The sequence below is a fragment of the Rhipicephalus microplus genome, chromosome 2 (genome assembly GCF_043290135.1).
Source record: "Rhipicephalus microplus isolate Deutch F79 chromosome 2, USDA_Rmic, whole genome shotgun sequence".
Lineage (NCBI taxonomy): Eukaryota > Metazoa > Arthropoda > Arachnida > Ixodida > Ixodidae > Rhipicephalus > Rhipicephalus microplus.
The window spans coordinates 95,343,223-95,361,804 of NC_134701.1; the positions used below are offsets into that span (position 1 = coordinate 95,343,223).

Here is an 18,582-nt window from a genome sequence, read left to right on the forward strand (position 1 = left end):
GAAATGGCGACGTTAAAATGGTTTGGAAAGACATCTAGCTGATGAATACTAAATAGGCGTCAATTTATTGCAAAGGTTAAGGTATAGTCCATTATAGGAACCTGCAACCTTTCTTTAAAAGACGCGGACTTCAGCTACGTAAAACACCAAGATGAATGTCGAAATTTTGTAAATACATGTGAATGAAGGCATTAAGCAGACGGTAAACCGCATACGAGATAGCTGGCTTTCAGGGATGCACAATACATTACGGAAGCGCGTTAGAGAGAGAGAGAAAGAATGAGGAGAAAGGTGGGGAGGTTAACCAGAGCTGAGCTACATTAGGCTACCCTGTACTGGGGAATAGAAGAGAGGGAAGGAAATCTATATAGGAGGAGAAAAAAGTCACTGACTGGGCTGACGCGTAACAGTTGCATGTTTCCCATCATAAATGATAAATCAGGCTGTTGTATTTGAGGAAACTCAACAGCGCTTTTGTCGCCTTCCAGAAGCGGGATGGGCAGAGTCATGGTCCCATTTGCTTCTCGACAATGAAATCTCTTCTGCGCAGTCGATTTACCACTGCGCAAGTGAAGCCTCTAGTGTGTGTATGCCTTGCAGTAACATAAAAAGTATTCAGTCTCATCGACGGTGCAGATTTCTGATAAAATCATGGAGACAGAATGTATGGATCTATAGCTAGAAGTTATACTGACATTAGGATAAGGTTATACGCAATGAATAATTTTCATCAGGCTTCACAGCAGTATCACACTCATTTTTTCTTTTCTTCAATAATGTGCTTGATTCGGCTGAAAGGACCCGAAGCAAAAAGTTCGCGATGTGTATACACTTTTCGCCACCTAAAGCCGGGGCAGGCCTTAAGGCAATGCGGATAATCAAGTTCAACAAGTCCAGTATAACATCGCAGCAACGTTTTGAAAATAAGCATATGCCTTCTCATAGATTTCAATTCGAGAAACCAGGAGCACCAGAGCAGCTGCTCAGTGGAATTATCTGGTGTATTAGTTACTGAGCCTTGATCTGGGTGAACTGAAACATTGTAAGGGAAGGCTCGTTCACTCACGCAAGCCCGGACGGCACCTCCAAAGAAGTTTCAACCTCCTTGGGCCCATCTGTTGCTTGTACCTGCCCTTTTGGTCTAAAGTGAGTCCCCTGTTCGTGTTGCTTGTCATTTGTGTCTGCTTTGAGTGCCTTACTTCTTTACACGTCACCCTATAACAAAAGGCTCAGCAATTGTTTTTGTTACGTCAATTACGAATGAAGCATAATGATAAGCCACTGCTGCACTATTTACAGGGCCTCAACGGTGCTGCAATGAAGATAACGCAAGTGAGTGGCTATTACTATTTGACGTAGCTTATTGGTTCACACGGATGATTTCTGGTGTTCATTTTCTGTTTATTTTTCTCATTTAACATCACCATAAAGACCTTTGAAGTAACGCCGTAGTCCCAGATTATTTATGTGCAAGATTGTGCAACTTGCTCTCGGAGAATATCTCGATCGAGGTATGCGATTTCTAATGCTTCTTCTGTACAAATTTATTCTCTTTGCGCGGCACAGCGAAGATTCATGAGTCATGTTTCCAAAGGCCGATTACTGAAAAGTTTATACAAAAGCAATACACAAGCGAAATTATTTATTTTGCCCTAAATGGGCAGCACGTTTTAATTGTCCCTCAGCGGCAGGGTTAAATCAATGGCTGCTGTTACAATTGTCACTATTTGTCACTCCCAGTGCGCTGCCGAAGGAGTCTTCAAACACGTTCCTCATGATGTCATCATCACCGTTCTGCCGCTGTTGACCACGCTGTTGCCAGCCGGGGGCCTCCATGGTAAATAAAGTTTTCATAACTCATCCTCGCCCAATTGGTAAATAAATACTAAGAAGAGCAGAGAAACGGGGGTGTAAATGACACGGGAGAGCGACGAGCCTAGAAGGTTTCTCTTCCCTCACCTTTGTTCCCGAGCAAGCGTCGTCGCATCACTGAAATCGAAGGCATGCCCCATTGTTCAGAAATAAAGGTGGGGGAAGACAAAGCTTCTTGAGTCATGGTTCATTCGTCGCCACGACTAGACATGCAACAACAACCGTGGTCCCCTACATCATGTTCAGATACATACGAGACTAGAAGTGAACTGTTTGAACTCGGCTGAATTGGTAGCGGTGCATAATCAGAATGCCACCCGCATATGTGGCAAAAGCCTGTTTAGTGTATTTATTTATTTAATTTACATGGTGCCTCCTCACTTCAGAATGAAGTTATGAACAGGAGTGGCTAACACATAAATATAGCACGACTGAACATTTTAACAACACATTACCGACAGAGAATATCGCCAACGCGCAGTTTGAACACAATAAAATTTATTATAACAAACACTTATTACAGCCCATGACTTGTAATATTATAATACTGCTACGTAGTGCTTTGCACACCTTTATTAGGCCTAAAAGACGTGGCCAAAACAGCCACTTCTGAGGCACAGAACAGACTCAAGAGCTACATACAATAACGATGAAGAACACTATGTAATGATGGTTATGTACAGGTGATGAAAAAGCGTGTTGTAAGTGCCCACACTAATTTCCTTTTTATGAGAGCGGCCATCCTGGCTACAACCTATAGATGCGGAGAACGCTTTGCGACAGGCTTCATACAAGAGACATGCACTATCTCGGTACCACGACAGTACTGGTAACTTGGAGCGATCACAGGTTCAACGCGATAATTAACGGGCGAGGTCTGCTCTAGGACTGTGATGGACCGAGTAACCAAAACTGAAATTTTTCGCACAAGCCAAGAGTGCGAACTGTTGTCCGTAGTAGCACCTCATCACTGGGGCGGAAGATCCCAGTGGTGTGGGATGCGTCATGCAGATTCTTACCGGCTTGAGCCTCGTCTCAGTGTTGCGCCTGGTGAGCAGGCGACAATGCTGCAGTTGGGACACATATTGGTCACAGGAGGATGCAGATGGTGTAACAGGAGAGGTCCAAAACGAGACGTCAAGAAAAGAAGATGACTATTGTCCGTAGACAAAGTAGAACGGCAAGCAGCCAGTTGTGCTTTGTAGGGTGTTATTGCATGCGAACGCTACAAACGGCGAAATTACATCCCGGTTGGTGTAGTATTGCACAAAGTGCATGGCTATCATGTCGGAGAGAGTGCGATGAAGTCGCTCAGTCGGCCCGTTGGTTCGGCGGTGGCACCTCGTGGTTGTCTTGTGGCTGGTGCTGGAAGATCTGAGCGATTCCTCCATATTTTGTGAAAGGAAAGCTTTTCCACGGTCACTCAGGAAGACACGAGGAACACCGTGACGCAGGATCGAGGCTCCAAGCATAAATGTAGCCACGTCACAAGCGGAGGCCGAATTAAATCAGGAAGTTTCAAGGTAACGCGTCAAGTGCTCGACAGCTGTCACTATCAATGGCCACTGAGAGTTGTGGGAAGGGGACCATATAGATCAACGCCAACGACTTTGAATGGTGCTAACGAGCATGGAAGTGGTGGGAGCTCTCCACATTGAGGCGATGTCGGAAGCTTTCGGCGCTGACAAAGGTTGCAGGAGGCGACGTATTTTGCTACGCTGGTGAACATCCCTGGCCAATATAATCGACATTTAATGGGATCGTACAATTTTTTTGAAAGCCGAAGTGACCAGCAGTCAGGTAGGTCGTCGTGACAGGCCATAAGAGTATCGGCTCGAAGAGGGCGAGGCAGAATGAGCACTCACCATTGACCATCCGGGTGATAGACGTACCGGTAAAGAACGCGGCTGTCGAGATTGAACTGCCTGAGCTGTCGCGGAAGGCGGGTATTAGGCTGTGGGGATTTTCCTGAAGGCGATCTATGATGCGTCTACAGTAAGCGTCAGCAGTGGGCAGCGCCGTAGAAAATGACCAGCGAGAAAGCGCATCTGCGTCCTGGTGCTTTATATCGCACTTGTATACGCTGCAGCTGGACAACTCTCTTTCAGCCATCTGTGAAAACCCTACTGCTGAGCCCTCGTTACGAGCCATAATCAACACATTGATGGGAGAGGAACTGCGTCCACTCAGTTTTCAAGCAAGTTAGTTTCCTTCTGATACCCCCAGTACAATATTAGGTCACGTCGTAATGGAGGAATCGGCGGCTATGGCGGGTAATGCGTACACAGGCCCTCACGTCTCTAAAGCACCACTAACTGACGCAAAAGTCGCCACAGTTACTCCAGCCTTCGTTCAATCGATGCCACCGACAGCGGCGCCAGCCCATTTGGCATCCCTGGCGCCCACCACACAAAACCAGCCTTACTATGCAACACCAGTGCGAGCACACCTGGCCCCAGAGCAAATACCCAACACCTCCCCCACTTGCGACGTAGTGTTTACACGCCTGTATTAGACCAGGAAGACGTGGCCAAAGTAGCCACCTCCGAGGCACAGAAGACTGAAGAGCTATATCCACTAACGATGGAGATGAATAACAGTATGCAGTGATGGTTACGTACAGGTGATGAAGAAGCGTGTTGTAAGTGCCCACACTACACATATGAATACATCCTAGTATGAAATGAAAACAATATATAGAAAAATCGGGCCAACGTCGCAGAACTGAGTAAAACTATGGCACATGCTAAAGATTCTTCAGCCCAACTAAGAGTGAAGTTACTGTGGCCGCATTTACAACATCCCCAGCGAGACGATCAAATATGAATTGGTTCTACAAGAAAAGTCCTGTAGTTCTTTTTTGAGTGGTCTGCCAGCCTGGGTCGCCGCACAGAATTTTCTATCTACGCACTTGATTAAATGACAACCCTATCATGACAAAGCACGTAAAAGGGGATCAAAAGTTCCCAGGCCACGCCACCATATAAGTACATGAGATAGTGGCCTGGGAACTTTTGACTAGCCCTGTAGACATATCAATCTTTTGCGACCGCCGTAGGTGTGACGTTTCCAAGTTCGCCGTCTGAAGCAAAGCACTAACGGACGTAAAACGATTATACGAGCGAAAGATAATTTGAAGAGATTTTCTTTGTAAGTTTTCTAGTTTATCAATAATTTTCTTGGTAAGAGGGACCGCCAGGTGGCGCCGTTTTGTTTGGCTGGCCGCATACAGTGCTCCACTTTCACGTGTTCTTGGCCCGTTACCGGGCCCCGCCCGTGTCTGGACAAGCTCACTGTTCCTTCTGGAAGACTTCCGGGACACGCCGACAACATCCGGGCCCCGGTCCGACCCCAGGCTGGCCCCCAGGCCCCTTCAAAAGTACGAAGCGGCGCGGCGCCGCGCTAACCCTAACGCGCCGCGCCTGCACCTCCGCGATGCAGAGTGCCGCCCAGCACTCGACACCAACTACAACTTACGCCCTGTCGGTAAGCCCAGCCTCCTCCGGTCGTACCCCTGATACAGCCGTGCCTCCGCTGTCACCATCTGGCAATGTCACCAGCCCCGCGCCGACAACAATACAGCAACAGGCAGCGTTCCTCAACAGCGCGCACGGTCCAGCAACGTGCAACGCTGGTGGCGTCTCTGCTACTCTCAGCTTGATAGCCACGCAAACGCCGGAGCCCGAGAGCCGTAATGCAGCGTTGGCATTGCAATCAACCACGCCTGCTGCTCTCCCCACCTTATCTGCGTCTGGCCTACCCATTGGAAATTCCGAGTCTGTCGACAAGCGCGTTTCGACGAGCGTCGTTCCTTCCATCACCGAAGTTTTGCCTTCCATCACTTCAGCTGACGACTTATCGACGGAAATGGACTTCACGGCATCGCAAGTCAACGAAGACAATACGCCATCCCCTGAAGGCAGCTGGAACACCGTTAGTGCCAATCGAAAACCTGCCTCGACCGCCCGCCCCCGCTCCGAGCTCATCACCGTCGGAATCCAACTTCCACCCGGAACACTCACGCCGAAACTGCCTCTCTATGACCTGCTTTCTACCATCACAGCCGCCGCAAATCTCTCTCCCAAGACCAGTGCGGAGGTCACCATTCAAGCCAAACCTGCTCAGAGCCTTGTGTTTCTGAAAACGCACTCACCTCTCACTGCCCACCTCCTACTCTCCCTCACAAGTCTGGAACTTAATGGTAAGCCGATCACCATTAAGCCCTATGCCCTCAGTCCTCCAATATCATGTCTCGGCGTCATACACAACGTCGGTGGTCACTTCACAACATCTCAGCTCTTGCATGACCTCGAATCCTTTACTTCAGATATACTCGCTGCACGTATGATGGGCTCCACTGAATCCGTCCTCATAACATTTGCTGGAACCATCATCCCTCGCTTTGTGTACTTCAAATGCGTCTCTTTCCGATGCCGTCCACATAAACCCAAGCCCCCTACTTGCACTCGGTGCCTTGCTATAGGGCACCGTGCTCATCAATGCCCCCAACACAGCGTTCCGGCCAAGTGCCGCCGCTCTGCGTCTCCTCTACCGGCAGATCCCGATGCTCACGTTTGCGCCCAACCCTGGTGCATCCATTGCCAAGTCAACACCCACTCATCTCTCGACTCCACCTGCCCCTACCTTCTAGCTAAGCAACGCGACTGCGCCAAAGCAGCTTTTCTCCGTCGCACAGCCATGCGCCGAGCCACTCAGCCTTCGCCGCCCTCCTCTTCAGCGCATGAGCTCCTATCATCTCCCGCAACATCCCCTCCGGGCTCATACGCCGCTAAGGTTAAGGGAACACCTCCCTTGTGCACTTCTTCATCAAACACACCTTCACCATCTTCAAGTAACGAGAGTCGCTCCTTCGATCTGCGACTGGCTATGTTGGAGCGCAACCAGCGCGAGCAACAACGCGTTTCAGATGAGCTACAACAGAAAATACTTGCACTGACACTGACACTCGCAACTACCTCATCCTCTCTTACCTCTCAACTCACGGAGCTAAATAAGCAACTCACCACACTCACCGCCCCGACCTCCAGCTCCCATGTAACCAAATTGGCCGACATGGTCGAAACCACCACCACTGCACATCACACTCGTTTAGTACAGCTGGAAAATTCAATTGTCCGGATTCTTACGACCCTCGAAACCCAATCTAAGCAATTGGAATCTTTCACCTATATGCTTAACTCCCTGCAGGAGTCACTTCCCCCGGCAAAAAAGAAGGAACGCGCACGCGTAGGCGCTTCCTCTACTCCAAAGACCTAGATGGCGCGTGAAAAGGACCTCGATATTTTGCAGTGGAACTTCCGCAACTTTCGTCATAATAGGACCCCTCTCCACCAATATCTTCTCACCCGCCAAACATTACCCCATTTTCTCCTTATACAGGAGACTCGGGAGGCCCTTGCCGTCCCAGGCTACCGTGCATATCACGCTACGACGGGAAAGCCACTTGCGTCCATTTATGTATGCAATGACGTTCTCGTTGAACCACTAGACGTACCCTGCCCCCTCCTGAAACATTTAGTTGGTGTGGTCTATTACCAACCATCTACCCGTATTTCTCTCGCTCTGTTGTCATTTTACAACCACCCTGTCACGTCCTCTTTGTTTAGTGCTCTTGGCAAATTCCTGCACTCTCTTCCATCGACCACCCATATCCTCCTTGGGGGTGACTTTAATGCTCCTCATAGGCTCTGGGGTTACCCCCAAACACTCAAACCAGGTCGCCTTCTACACTGCCTCGCCCAGGAACGCCATCTCACCCTTCTTAATACTCCTGACACCCCTACTCGAGCGGGCACGGTTTCACAGCGTTCCACTACACCCGATCTCACGTTCTCTCGGAGTTCCCTTCCTTTTCACTGGCAGGTCTCTGCTGAAAATTTTTTCAGTGATCACTTTCTCATACACATCACCACCCCTCTTTCCCACAATAGGCGGAAACAACGAGTCGCTCACACTGACTGGGAAGCATTCCGTAATAACCTTTTGTCTCACTCATTTAAAACTTACGACGACTGGACGTCGCGGATCTCCGCAGCAATGACATCCTGTAGTCGCCACGCTCGTTTTCAAATCCCCATTCCTGACCCTGATCCTCACTTCCTCCGATTATGGCGACGTCATAAACGTTTGAAACGCGCTCTCCGCTCGCAGCCACACAACTTCCAACTTTCCTTCCGAATTGATGCTCTGCGGGCTGAAATTATCGCTTACGGCACTTCTCTCGAGCACTCTCGTTGGAACACACTGTGTGACGGCCTTGACTCCGCACTGCACTCGCGCTCTACATGGTCTCTGTTTAGGTCTCTCTTAGGTACCAAGCCTGCCGTTGCTCCCACCCTAGCTAAAGCTCTCACTCAAGGGACTCCATCTGATGTGTTTGAAAATTTAAAATCTCTGTATCTCCCACCCCCCCTCACACCTTCCTACCCAGATTACTGTGGCGAAGCTAACCCAGACCTGGACCGCCCATTCACGCTCAGGGAGCTGGAAGCTGCCTTAGCCACTCAATCTACCCGCTCGGCACCCGGTGAGGATGAGATAACATATATTACGTTACGTAATCTCCCCGACAACGCGAAGGAATTTCTCTTACACACATTCAACGAAGCATGGAACAGCGGCTGTCTTCCAAGCTCTTGGACATCATCTCTAATTTGCATGATTCCGAAGCCCGGCAAACCTCCATCTCTCTCTAACCTTCGCCCTATCTCTTTGACGTCATGCGTTGGCAAGACTCTTGAACGAATGGCCTTGACTCGACTGTCTGATTTTATTGAGGCGAAAGAGTTTTTCCCTCCTTCTCTTATTGGCTTCCGACGCCACGTTTGTGCGCAGGACATGTTCCTTGTTCTTCAGCATACTTTTCTTTCACCTTCTTCTAGTCAGATCCATGCGCTTGTAACCGTCGATGTACGGAAGGCATTCGATGGCGTGAGTCATGACCACATACTCGCTCAGCTCTCCTCCCTGCCATGTGGCTCCCGCATGTATTCTTACATCCGATCATTTCTTTCCAATCGAGTTGCTCGCTTCAGAGTCGATACTCATTTGTCTAACCCACACTCCCTCACCCGCGGCACTCCTCAAGGTGCCGTACTATCTCCTACTCTATTTAATATGGCTATGGCCCCCCTTGCCTCCCAACTGTCCCAAATACCTGACCTCCACCATATTTTTTATGCAGACGACATCACTCTCTGGTGTACGTCTGGATGTCCCGGCCACGTGCAGGATACTTTGCAACGTGGCCTGGACCTTATCGCTTCCTTTCTCGCTACTGCTGGCCTGTCCCCTGCACCGGAGAAATGTGAACTACTTTTGCTAAACTGGTCTGCGTACCAGCGCTCCCACAATACCCTCATCTCCCTACATCTTTCTAGCTCTCTCATCCCCACTGTTCAGCATTGCAAAGTTCTTGGCTTCCCTTTGCACGCGACGAAGAACGCGCAGGCCCTACATCACGCTGTGAGGACTTGCCATTCGGTGACCCACCTCCTGCGACGCGTTGTCACTCGGCAGTCGGGGATCCACGAGGCTCATGCGTGCCGGGTTGCACATGCGCTTGCCCTTAACAAGTTCTTATACTTTGTACTCTACGTTCATTTCACCGAAACGCAACTCAACACACTCGAAAGAGCTCTATTAGGCCTCTACAAGGCAGCTCTAAACCTCCCTCTCACTACCTCTACCACTAAGCTCTTTGCCACAGGCCTCTTCCATCCATTACGTTCTCTTATTTCTCTGCACCACGACTCTCAGATTGCCCGTCTTTCTCTCACTCGTCAAGGCCAATGGCTATTAGCCCAAGCTGGTATCCCTCACATTCCCGTTTCCGTTCCCAACTTGCCTTCTGCCGCTAACACCGCTGCTTCTAACCTTCGCATCCTTCCCCTCCCATCCAATATGTCTCCCGTTCTTCACGCCGGCTGGCGGCATGCGGCAGCACAGCATCATTCTCCTTCTCTCTCTACACAGAAAGTTGCCTACACAGATGCCTCATACATGGCTCCTCGGGGCTCGTGTGGCTACGTTATCTACCATCCACACTTTCCGGCACCTGACAAGCACACCAGCGGGCCATACTTACACCCGCCAAATGTAATTTCGCTCGAGGTCCTTTCCATGGTCCACGCCATGCAGTCATTTTCCTCCCTACCTTCTCTCCCCGAGTACACGATTTACTGCGACTCTCACGCCGCCATCCGTCACATACAGAACAACACGTTGCCCCCTGCTCTTCAACAGGAGGTCGAGCGAGCGGCCTCTGCTCTTCAACCCTCCACTGTCTTCCTCCGCTGGGTTCCTGGGCATTCGGGTATTAACGGCAATGAGCTAGCTCATCAGCTTGCCCGCGATATATTGCACCGGGCACCGTTCATTCCCTGGCCCACACCTTCGGAAGACAGTGAGAGCTCCGCGAATAACGATGGGCAGATCTCCTTGCGTCACACTATCAAGGAGGTATATCTCCAGCTCCGGCTCGACAAGCGTCTTTACCCTCCCCCTCATCCATCACTCACGGCGCTCGAGGCTCGAACTCTACGGCACATCCAAATGAACTGCTTGATAACCCCCTCTCGCCTTTTCCTTTATAAATATAGGTCTAATCCCTGCTGTCCTAATTGTCCCTCCCCATACGCTGACCTGTCACACTGCCTGTTTTACTGCCCAACTGCTCAGCAATCCAGCTATTACCCTCCCCCATCCCTTTCCATCACCTCCTGGCTCGACTGGATCGGCGCCGAAGGGAAAGAAGAACAGCGTCGACTGATCGCACAGGCGGTCGAAATGCTCGGCCTGTAAATTTGGCTGAATAAAAGTCTATTACTACTACTACTACTTCTTGGTAATGGCTGCCTTACCACGTAGGACAAATAGGGTGAATGTAAGTTTTATATACTAATTAGTTTTACTTCTTGCGTTGACTGCCGTAACGTTCTCCTCAAGTATCCATGCTTTTTCATGACTTTCTTTCCTATAAATGTCATTTATTTTTCTTAGCACTGGAGGTCTGAATTGAATATTGAGCCTAAATATTATGACGGTTTACACTAGTAAGACAGCCACCGTTTATTGAATATTGGAAAGTAACTATAGTGTCTTTTTTATTTGAAACTGTCATTGAAACGGTTTTTGTAGTATTGATGTTCATCCACCTTTCACACAAAATGGGTTATTCATGGCACTAATCAAATATGCGTGCTCATCAGGTGCGTTCACTTTCTGATAAATGATGAAATTATCTGCGAAAATTTTATTAGACAGGTTACTTTGACGATGTCAATTATAAAAAAATTAAAAAGACTTGTGGCCTGAGAACCAACCCTCGTAGAATGCCTGATCGCATGGGGGCCTGGCGTGAACATCAGCGGCCATCTGATACGCATCGAATCCTTTAAGTATGACTCTACCCATACGAGTTATTTTAAAATCGAATGGATTTTTTGGACGGGTTATGTCAGGCATCCAGTGTTGTCCGCGGTTGTGTCCGCGTGCGGCTAGGTGTTATCTCTCCGCTCTCACTCCATCTGTAATAGCAACAGCTGCGGGCGCGCGCGCTTATCCTAGCCCCTAGCAACCAGAGCATGTGGTGCGAGAGAGTGTAGAGAGGGTAGGTGCAATGCTTCGCCGCTCCTCTGGCGGTTTGCTCTCTCTCCTCCCTGTGCTCCACTCTCCCGTCCGCTTGTGCTTCACTCTCAACCGTTTGTTGGATGGGTGCCTCTCAAGAACATCCGGAAATGTGTGTTTTGTTCGAGACGCTGCTGTGAAACGCCAACCCAGAGCCGAGAACGCTGGCGCCCCACTCTGCCGTCCACTCACTCCTCACTATCGACCGTTCGCTGACCGGGTGCCTCTCAAGGAGATTTCAGAAGTCGGTGAAGGCGAATGTCTGACGGCGACGTACCCTCTTTCGGGGCAAAAAAAAAATGGATACGCATTTCCTCGCGATTCCCTTCGGGGAAGTGGGGGCATTTTTTTTAATGAGGAAATTCATTTTAGCAAAGGCTTGTGGTGTGAGACGTGTTCAAATGCTGTCTGAACCTCCAAAAAAACTATCGAATTTTCTCTATTTATCTAATGCTGAGGCAAACTCATGTATTGTCTCAAGGTGTTTTGTAACCGTCTACATTTCCTTGCGGAAACCACGTTTTCGGCAATCAGTCAAGTTATGCTCCTTCAAAAATTTTGACAAGTACTTAAGAATAATAAGTTGCCTAATTTTCGAGCAGGCGCAAATACAAATATTGGTGTGTATGAAGTAATTGTTAAAGGATCTTCATCCGTCGGGATCAGAATACCTGCCACGCGCTTCCAATCTTTCCGTAGTTCTGCTGTTAACAGTTTTCTTTTTTATATAATGAATAAATACTTTGAGCACAATTCTGCGTACCTTACTACATATGCGTTCCATATGCTACCAGGCCCGGGTGAATATTTCACATCCGTATTAAGTATAAGTAATAAAATGTCCCCTTCAGCTATCATTACGTTCGAAATTTCAGTTGCGTGCAGAGAGACCACAAAATCGGGTTGTTTTCTATCATCGTTTGTGTACACTGAAAAGAAGACACGTCTACAACTACTTCAACGTCAATGAGCATTCATATACCTGTTGCTTCCTAGGTGACAAGTGTAGCCAAAACTTCGCAGCAGAAGAAAGCAAAACGTTTTACAAGGATATGTTGAAATAGCAGTCTTTTGCCTTCTTTATGGTCTCGTGTGCTGTAAACGCATAATATAAAATTTGATACATAAGATGACTTCGGTTTCTGGTGCTGTTGTTTACACATATTCCTTACTTTGCGTCCCATTCGCGCTACTTCCATGGTCATCCATAGGTGAGTAGACTGTATTCTGATAGTTTTTGAGGGCATTTGACTTGAAGTATTTAAAAAGAAGAATATTGAAGAAACCTCCGAAATCTTCGACAAGAGAACTGCTTGACTAGTACATTATACTGACATCAAAAAACAATGTATCTAACAATTTAATAAGTCATCGTCATATGCAAAAGTGAACTTTGACACTACGCTTTTTTTTCTTTACCCTTTTCATTACGTGCAGTGGTATGCTCAAAGATAACAGCCGATGGTCGGATACACCTTCAAAGATGCACAAAGCAGAATTTGTACAATGCCTCGTTATATATATATATATATATATATATATATATATATATATATATATATATATATATATATATATATATATATATATATATATATATTATGATATTTCGCTATATAGTTTTTATATTTTGTTGTATTATGTAGGAGCCTTACTTTTAATCGTGAACTCAGCAAGAGTTTGAAACAGTTTTGCTTTTGCAGGTAGAAACAGCGAAATATTGCGTAAACTTGACAATCTATTCGTTTTGTCTCCCGTAAAAAGTTGCACACGGCTGCGCAAATGCTCTTGTGGCTTTAACCCATTTTGAATTGCACCGAAAGAAAACACCACGGAAGTGATATATTTAAGCCGAATTCTCGAAATGGTTCATCTAGCAGTCGTTTTTTTTTAAGGTCAGCATGTTTGAAAGAAATTATGAAGAAATTCAATATCGTTGCAGTGTATTCATAAGGGTGACTGTACCAGACCAGACCTGTGTAGATAAAGGTTCACTGGGGACGTTCAGCATCATAGCCTGGTGATTGATACTTTTGTACTTCTGGTAGAGCACCAGCAATTTTTTCAAGTATAGTTAAAATCAGAAAACTCGGATGTTGTTAAAGAAAATTTGGCAAAGGTATCCAGCGGGACGAAGTTTTCAAATCGCGCTGCTAAGACAAGCATCAAGGCCGACTATATAGAGATTATGAGACCATTATGTGATGGCTGCAAATGCATGTGTATATACATTCAAAACTAAACGTTTGTGACCTGGTATTCACTCTAAGCGAATAAGATTAAAATGTCTTGGGACAAGAAAATGAAATACCTCTACGGCATTTGACCAATCAGGTGCAGTTATTAAAGGCCATATAAACAGGAAGTCTCAAAATGACAGCTACTGCTACTGATAGGGATAGTTTGCATAAGGCTACAACTGTAAAAAAAATTCACTTGATAAATAAATGTAAAGTAAGGCAAGCGCAATGAATAGATCAACATAGAGCAGAGGGTACAATTCCTACTCTTGGATTTTTTTTTTTACAGCCTGAAACATCAGCCGCTATAACACTTTTGTTTCAAATTTCACAGGCGGTCTTTGAAAATGACCTTCAGGTACCTGTCTGGTAAATGTTTGCATTCCTTTGGAAATATGTAGTCGAAATTTGTTGTAATTATTTGAGAAGATCTGTTATGTTCACGTGCTTTAAGAATGTTTACTTGTATTGTTTCTAAACGTTTTTGTGCGATAATCACTTGCGGATACCTTAACCTATACCACTGTTCGTTAAAAATGATGGCGTTTAAATAATAAAAATGCACTATGTCCTCCTCAGTGGTGTTGCATAGATCTTTAGGAAAATCACGTAATGTTACAATTTGAAACCATTTAGGAGAAGGTAGGCACGCTTCTTTGTATAAAATATTAATTGAGATGAATTTTCGAAGTCCAAAACATAATCGTAGTGATTCGCGTTCTAGAAGAGCCAGTGGCCAAAGTCTGTCAGCGGGTGCTCCAGAAAGCAAGACACAGCCTAGCTCCAACATCGGGCGTATATAATACAATAAATTATACATAATGAGCACGCCACGACATAAGCCACATCGTTTACAGCTGTATCTACGAAGAATCCTTACCACACGTGCTCCTTCAGCTTCCATATATTCTACATGCACATCCCAATAAAGTTTTTCGGCGCAATTCTTCCTTAAATACTGACCCCATCTGGTGTGCAGCTGATAGGCTTCTGAGCTTACCGATCTTCTTCCTCGCAATACTTATCTATACATACTTATCATGTGGTGGTAGCCCTCCCAAAACGTTGATATAGCCCTGTTCGGCAGCCGAATTCCTTGATAAATGAAGAAGAATTGTATCTCAGTAGTGTTCTTTCCGGGTATCTTTGGCTGATTGAAAAGAACATGCTGTCAGGAGTCGATTTGCCAATGTTTGCATTGTTTCATATAGTTGTTCTTTTCTTAAAGTATATTACATATCCACGAGCTCTGCAAGTTAGGCTAGACAGCTCCCTCATTCCCTTTTTTCTCAATATTCTCAAGGTGTGTATACTAATTTCCTCCTCATTGCAGACAGCTCGAACGTTTTTTGTTAAAATGGGACTTTAAAGTATGTTTGGAAACCCATATGCATCGGAACAGTCAATCATGCTGTCACAAAAGGAACGTACATTCTTCAAACAGAAGTGTAATAGAATAAAAATGTACAGCTGATACATTACACCTGTTATATTTCTTCCGTTTAAGCATTATTAGTTAGAAGTTGCCACCGGAGGGACTTTCGTCTCTCTATTTTGACCTCGGTGGTCTACACTGTATAGGGAGTCTTGTATAACTCAACATAGGCGTACAACATAGGCGTTCAGAAAATTGTGCTTTTAGTCTTCGCTGCTTTAGAACTCAAATTTAAATCCAAGGCCCTTCGTGCCCCAATGGCACGTGCTATTGCACATGGCACACGGCGTAATTATTCTGAAAACCTTCTGCACTTGAACGTGGACGTAATTTGGAGTGCACCGTTCAAAACAGAAGAGAATGCATGCTCGTAAGTCGCCTTCGCATTTAGTACTCATCGAAATTGTGCTGCCGTAGCCATAAATGTGACGCATGCCTTCATGCAGACGCTAAGATGTTTTGGAACGAACTTGCATAGTCAAACTGCGTGAGAGGTAGCAGTGTCTGTAACGACGTAATTCTTTCAGTGCCGAGTTTAGAGCTTAGGGCAGTGACTAATACGACATTTTTTTTTGTAATTCGTTTTCAAACATAATTTTTAGGCGGCTTCAATTTCGCCGTACTTCTTCCCCTGCTGGCAGACCTGGGCAACATGAACCTTTGCGGTGCAAACGGCTGTGGATTCGGTTCCACAGAGAGTGATCGCTGTGCTGGCTCTGTCACTGTAACTCTGCCTTCCCTGGATAATCTCGACAAGGTGAGCATCAGGTCTTCGAGCCACTCGCAGCTTACGCTTTTAGGGACGAAGTACCTTAAAAGGCCACTCACCACTCCGCGTTCAAAGACGATAGGGGTCGTTTTCTCCTCTCCTTGACACACGCGATGCATCCTCCTCGCCCCTTATCTTTTAAAAGCGCGTGAACAATGTCAGCCCTAAGCGCTAGAGCCTATAATAATTTCGCGCTTCTTGGCTACACACAGTTATCGCCGCTTGCCCAGGTGTAAACACACCAAATGAAGTGTGATCAATTGATCGTGCACGATATTCATGCGAGACAAAAAAGAACGGCTAAGCGGCTGCATGGCAAAGCAGTGCAGGAGACAAATCGCATTGAATCTTTCACGTAAATGGACCAACTGAGAACACGTAGACTATCTATGTCACGGGAACTGCTGTCTGCGTCACAGAGGTGCGCAATCAGGACAAGAAATATCAGCAGACAATATTCTGCTAGTTTTTGGGAGCAAAGCTTCTCTTAGTCTAACCTTGTCCCGCGTCAGGGTTAACCGGCAGTGTCTCCTGAACAGTATATTAGATGGCGCGTTCTTATACAATTGATTGATTGATTGATTGATTGATTGATATGTAGGGTTTAACGTCCCAAAACCACCATATAATTATGAGAGATGCCGTAGTGGAGGGCTCCATAAATTTCGACTACCTGGGGTTCTTTAACGTGCACCCGATTGAGAGCACACGGGCCTACAACATTTCCGCCTCCATCGGAAATGCAGCCGCCGCAGCCGGGAGTCACTATAAAGTGTCATTTGTTTTTGTTGGCTGATCTTGTTTTTTTCTACAACATTGCTTGAAGTGGCGCATTTACTGAACTCGGAGCAAGCATTGAAAGCCAACCAAGTTCTGTGAAATTTGACGTCACTGTGCACATTTTCCCTCTTTATCTTTCCTTTGCCCACTCTATTTGGCCCTTCGGATTACATGGTGGAATAGAGATGGATAGATAGATAGATAGATAGATAGATAGATAGATAGATAGATAGATAGATAGATAGATAGATAGATAGATAGATAGATAGATAGACAGATAGATAGATAGATAGATAGATAGATAGATAGATAGATAGATAGATAGATAGATAGATAGATAGATAGATAGATAGATAGATAGATAGATAGATAGATAGATAGATAGATAGATAGATAAATAAGAAATAAAAATTTTAATAATCGTGAAAGTAAGCCTCCGCGATTGATTACTCCCTCAATTTATTCTTTTATGCAAAATGCAGTGTTTTGACAATGTGACACTCGGGTGCGTGCAAGGATCAACGAACAAGGTAAGTTCAGTTTCGCAACTTGGCCTCTAGCATGTTTATATTTGTCGCTTTGCGTATTTCTTTCGAGCACTGTAGTGAAAAGTCCATTAAAAATAAGGCGCAGCACAGTACAGCGAAAGCTAGAAGAGTGACCTTTCAGAGTCATTTCTAAACACTCATTGAGTAAATACTGCAAGCACACTTGCTTGACACCTACAATGGCATTATTAGCAAACAGATTTTGGTAGTAGGCCGGCATTCGCTATGCTACTTCTTGTCATTCTTCTGAGAAGCGTGATATCCGCTAAATAGTTACAAGGAATTTTGTGCCAATCATCGATGCAGTGGTTGATGGCAATGAAGAATTGTGCCTGAAGTGAGTATGTGCCACAGTTATTAGGTGAAGAAGAACAAGCTCTTGTAATGGGTTGGAGAATTGGAAGACCCACTCGTTACGTTATAGGCTCTGTGGACGACTAGTGGATCTCTGGCTGTTTTAAAACACTTTGAAAGTCGTATTAACACGATTGCTTTCCTGTCATTAGGTCTGCCTAAAGTAAGTCGTCTAGCAAGTCTCAAGCACCAGCATGGCGCAGTGGTAGAATACTGATCTGGCACCAAGCGGACCCAGGTTCGAACCTCACTGTGTCATTGGTGTTTTAATTCGTGTAATGTGGTTGCGGACACTGGCGGCGGCGGCAGACAGCTACGGTGGCGCGTGACCCAAGTCGTGGTCTCATGACTGCTTTCGCTGTAAAACATTCGTTAGAGCTCGGTCCCAGATATCATTACCCCTCAAATGAATGGGTAAAAATTGTTCAGCTACGTACTAGTCGTGCGAAGATTCAGGCCACAGCCGAGCATCTGATCGTTCTCTCATCTTTTCCCTCCTACTGAGTTTCCTTCATCTCTTTTTTTCCTACACTATACCATGCATGGCTATGCTATGCTAGCTCTCCACATATTCGCATTCATTAGCCCATACCCGCCCCACATGCCACTTGAAGTTCTGCAAAGCCTTAAGAGCTCCGCTGTTAAACCAAGTAAATTTCAGATGCTACTCTACCTTTTGAGGATTCATCGGTGGACTTCGTTCTTCCTCCCTCAATCCTCCTCCTTGATTTTCAAGGCACTTTCTTTATAGCATAAGCAACACTGGTCGATGTTGAGCTGTTTCGCATGTCATATCGAAAGCCGTGCTGCGCATGTCTGAGGAGCAGTGACGTCACAGTGCACACAGCTGCCGGTCTGGAGAAGACCTGGAATTAAGCTCCTGCAGTGACGTGCCACTATTGGGCTGGCACTTGACTCGCGAGATTTTGCTCTCTA

General features: G+C 46.3%; 1 protein-coding gene across 3 annotated transcripts in view; it reads left to right on the forward strand.

Annotated features, from left to right (window-relative positions):
- Positions 1-18,582, forward strand: part of LOC119182361 (uncharacterized) — a 57,074-nt gene that overhangs the window by 17,545 nt on the left and 20,947 nt on the right. For all 3 annotated transcript variants that reach the window (XM_075883753.1, XM_075883743.1, XM_075883747.1), the window contains exons 4-7: positions 1,300-1,332; positions 1,741-1,837; positions 15,798-15,952; positions 17,227-17,274. In XM_075883753.1, coding sequence (XP_075739868.1) covers positions 1,300-1,332; positions 1,741-1,837; positions 15,798-15,952; positions 17,227-17,274 — 333 coding nt within the window. The remainder of the gene's footprint in view (positions 1-1,299; positions 1,333-1,740; positions 1,838-15,797; positions 15,953-17,226; positions 17,275-18,582) is intronic.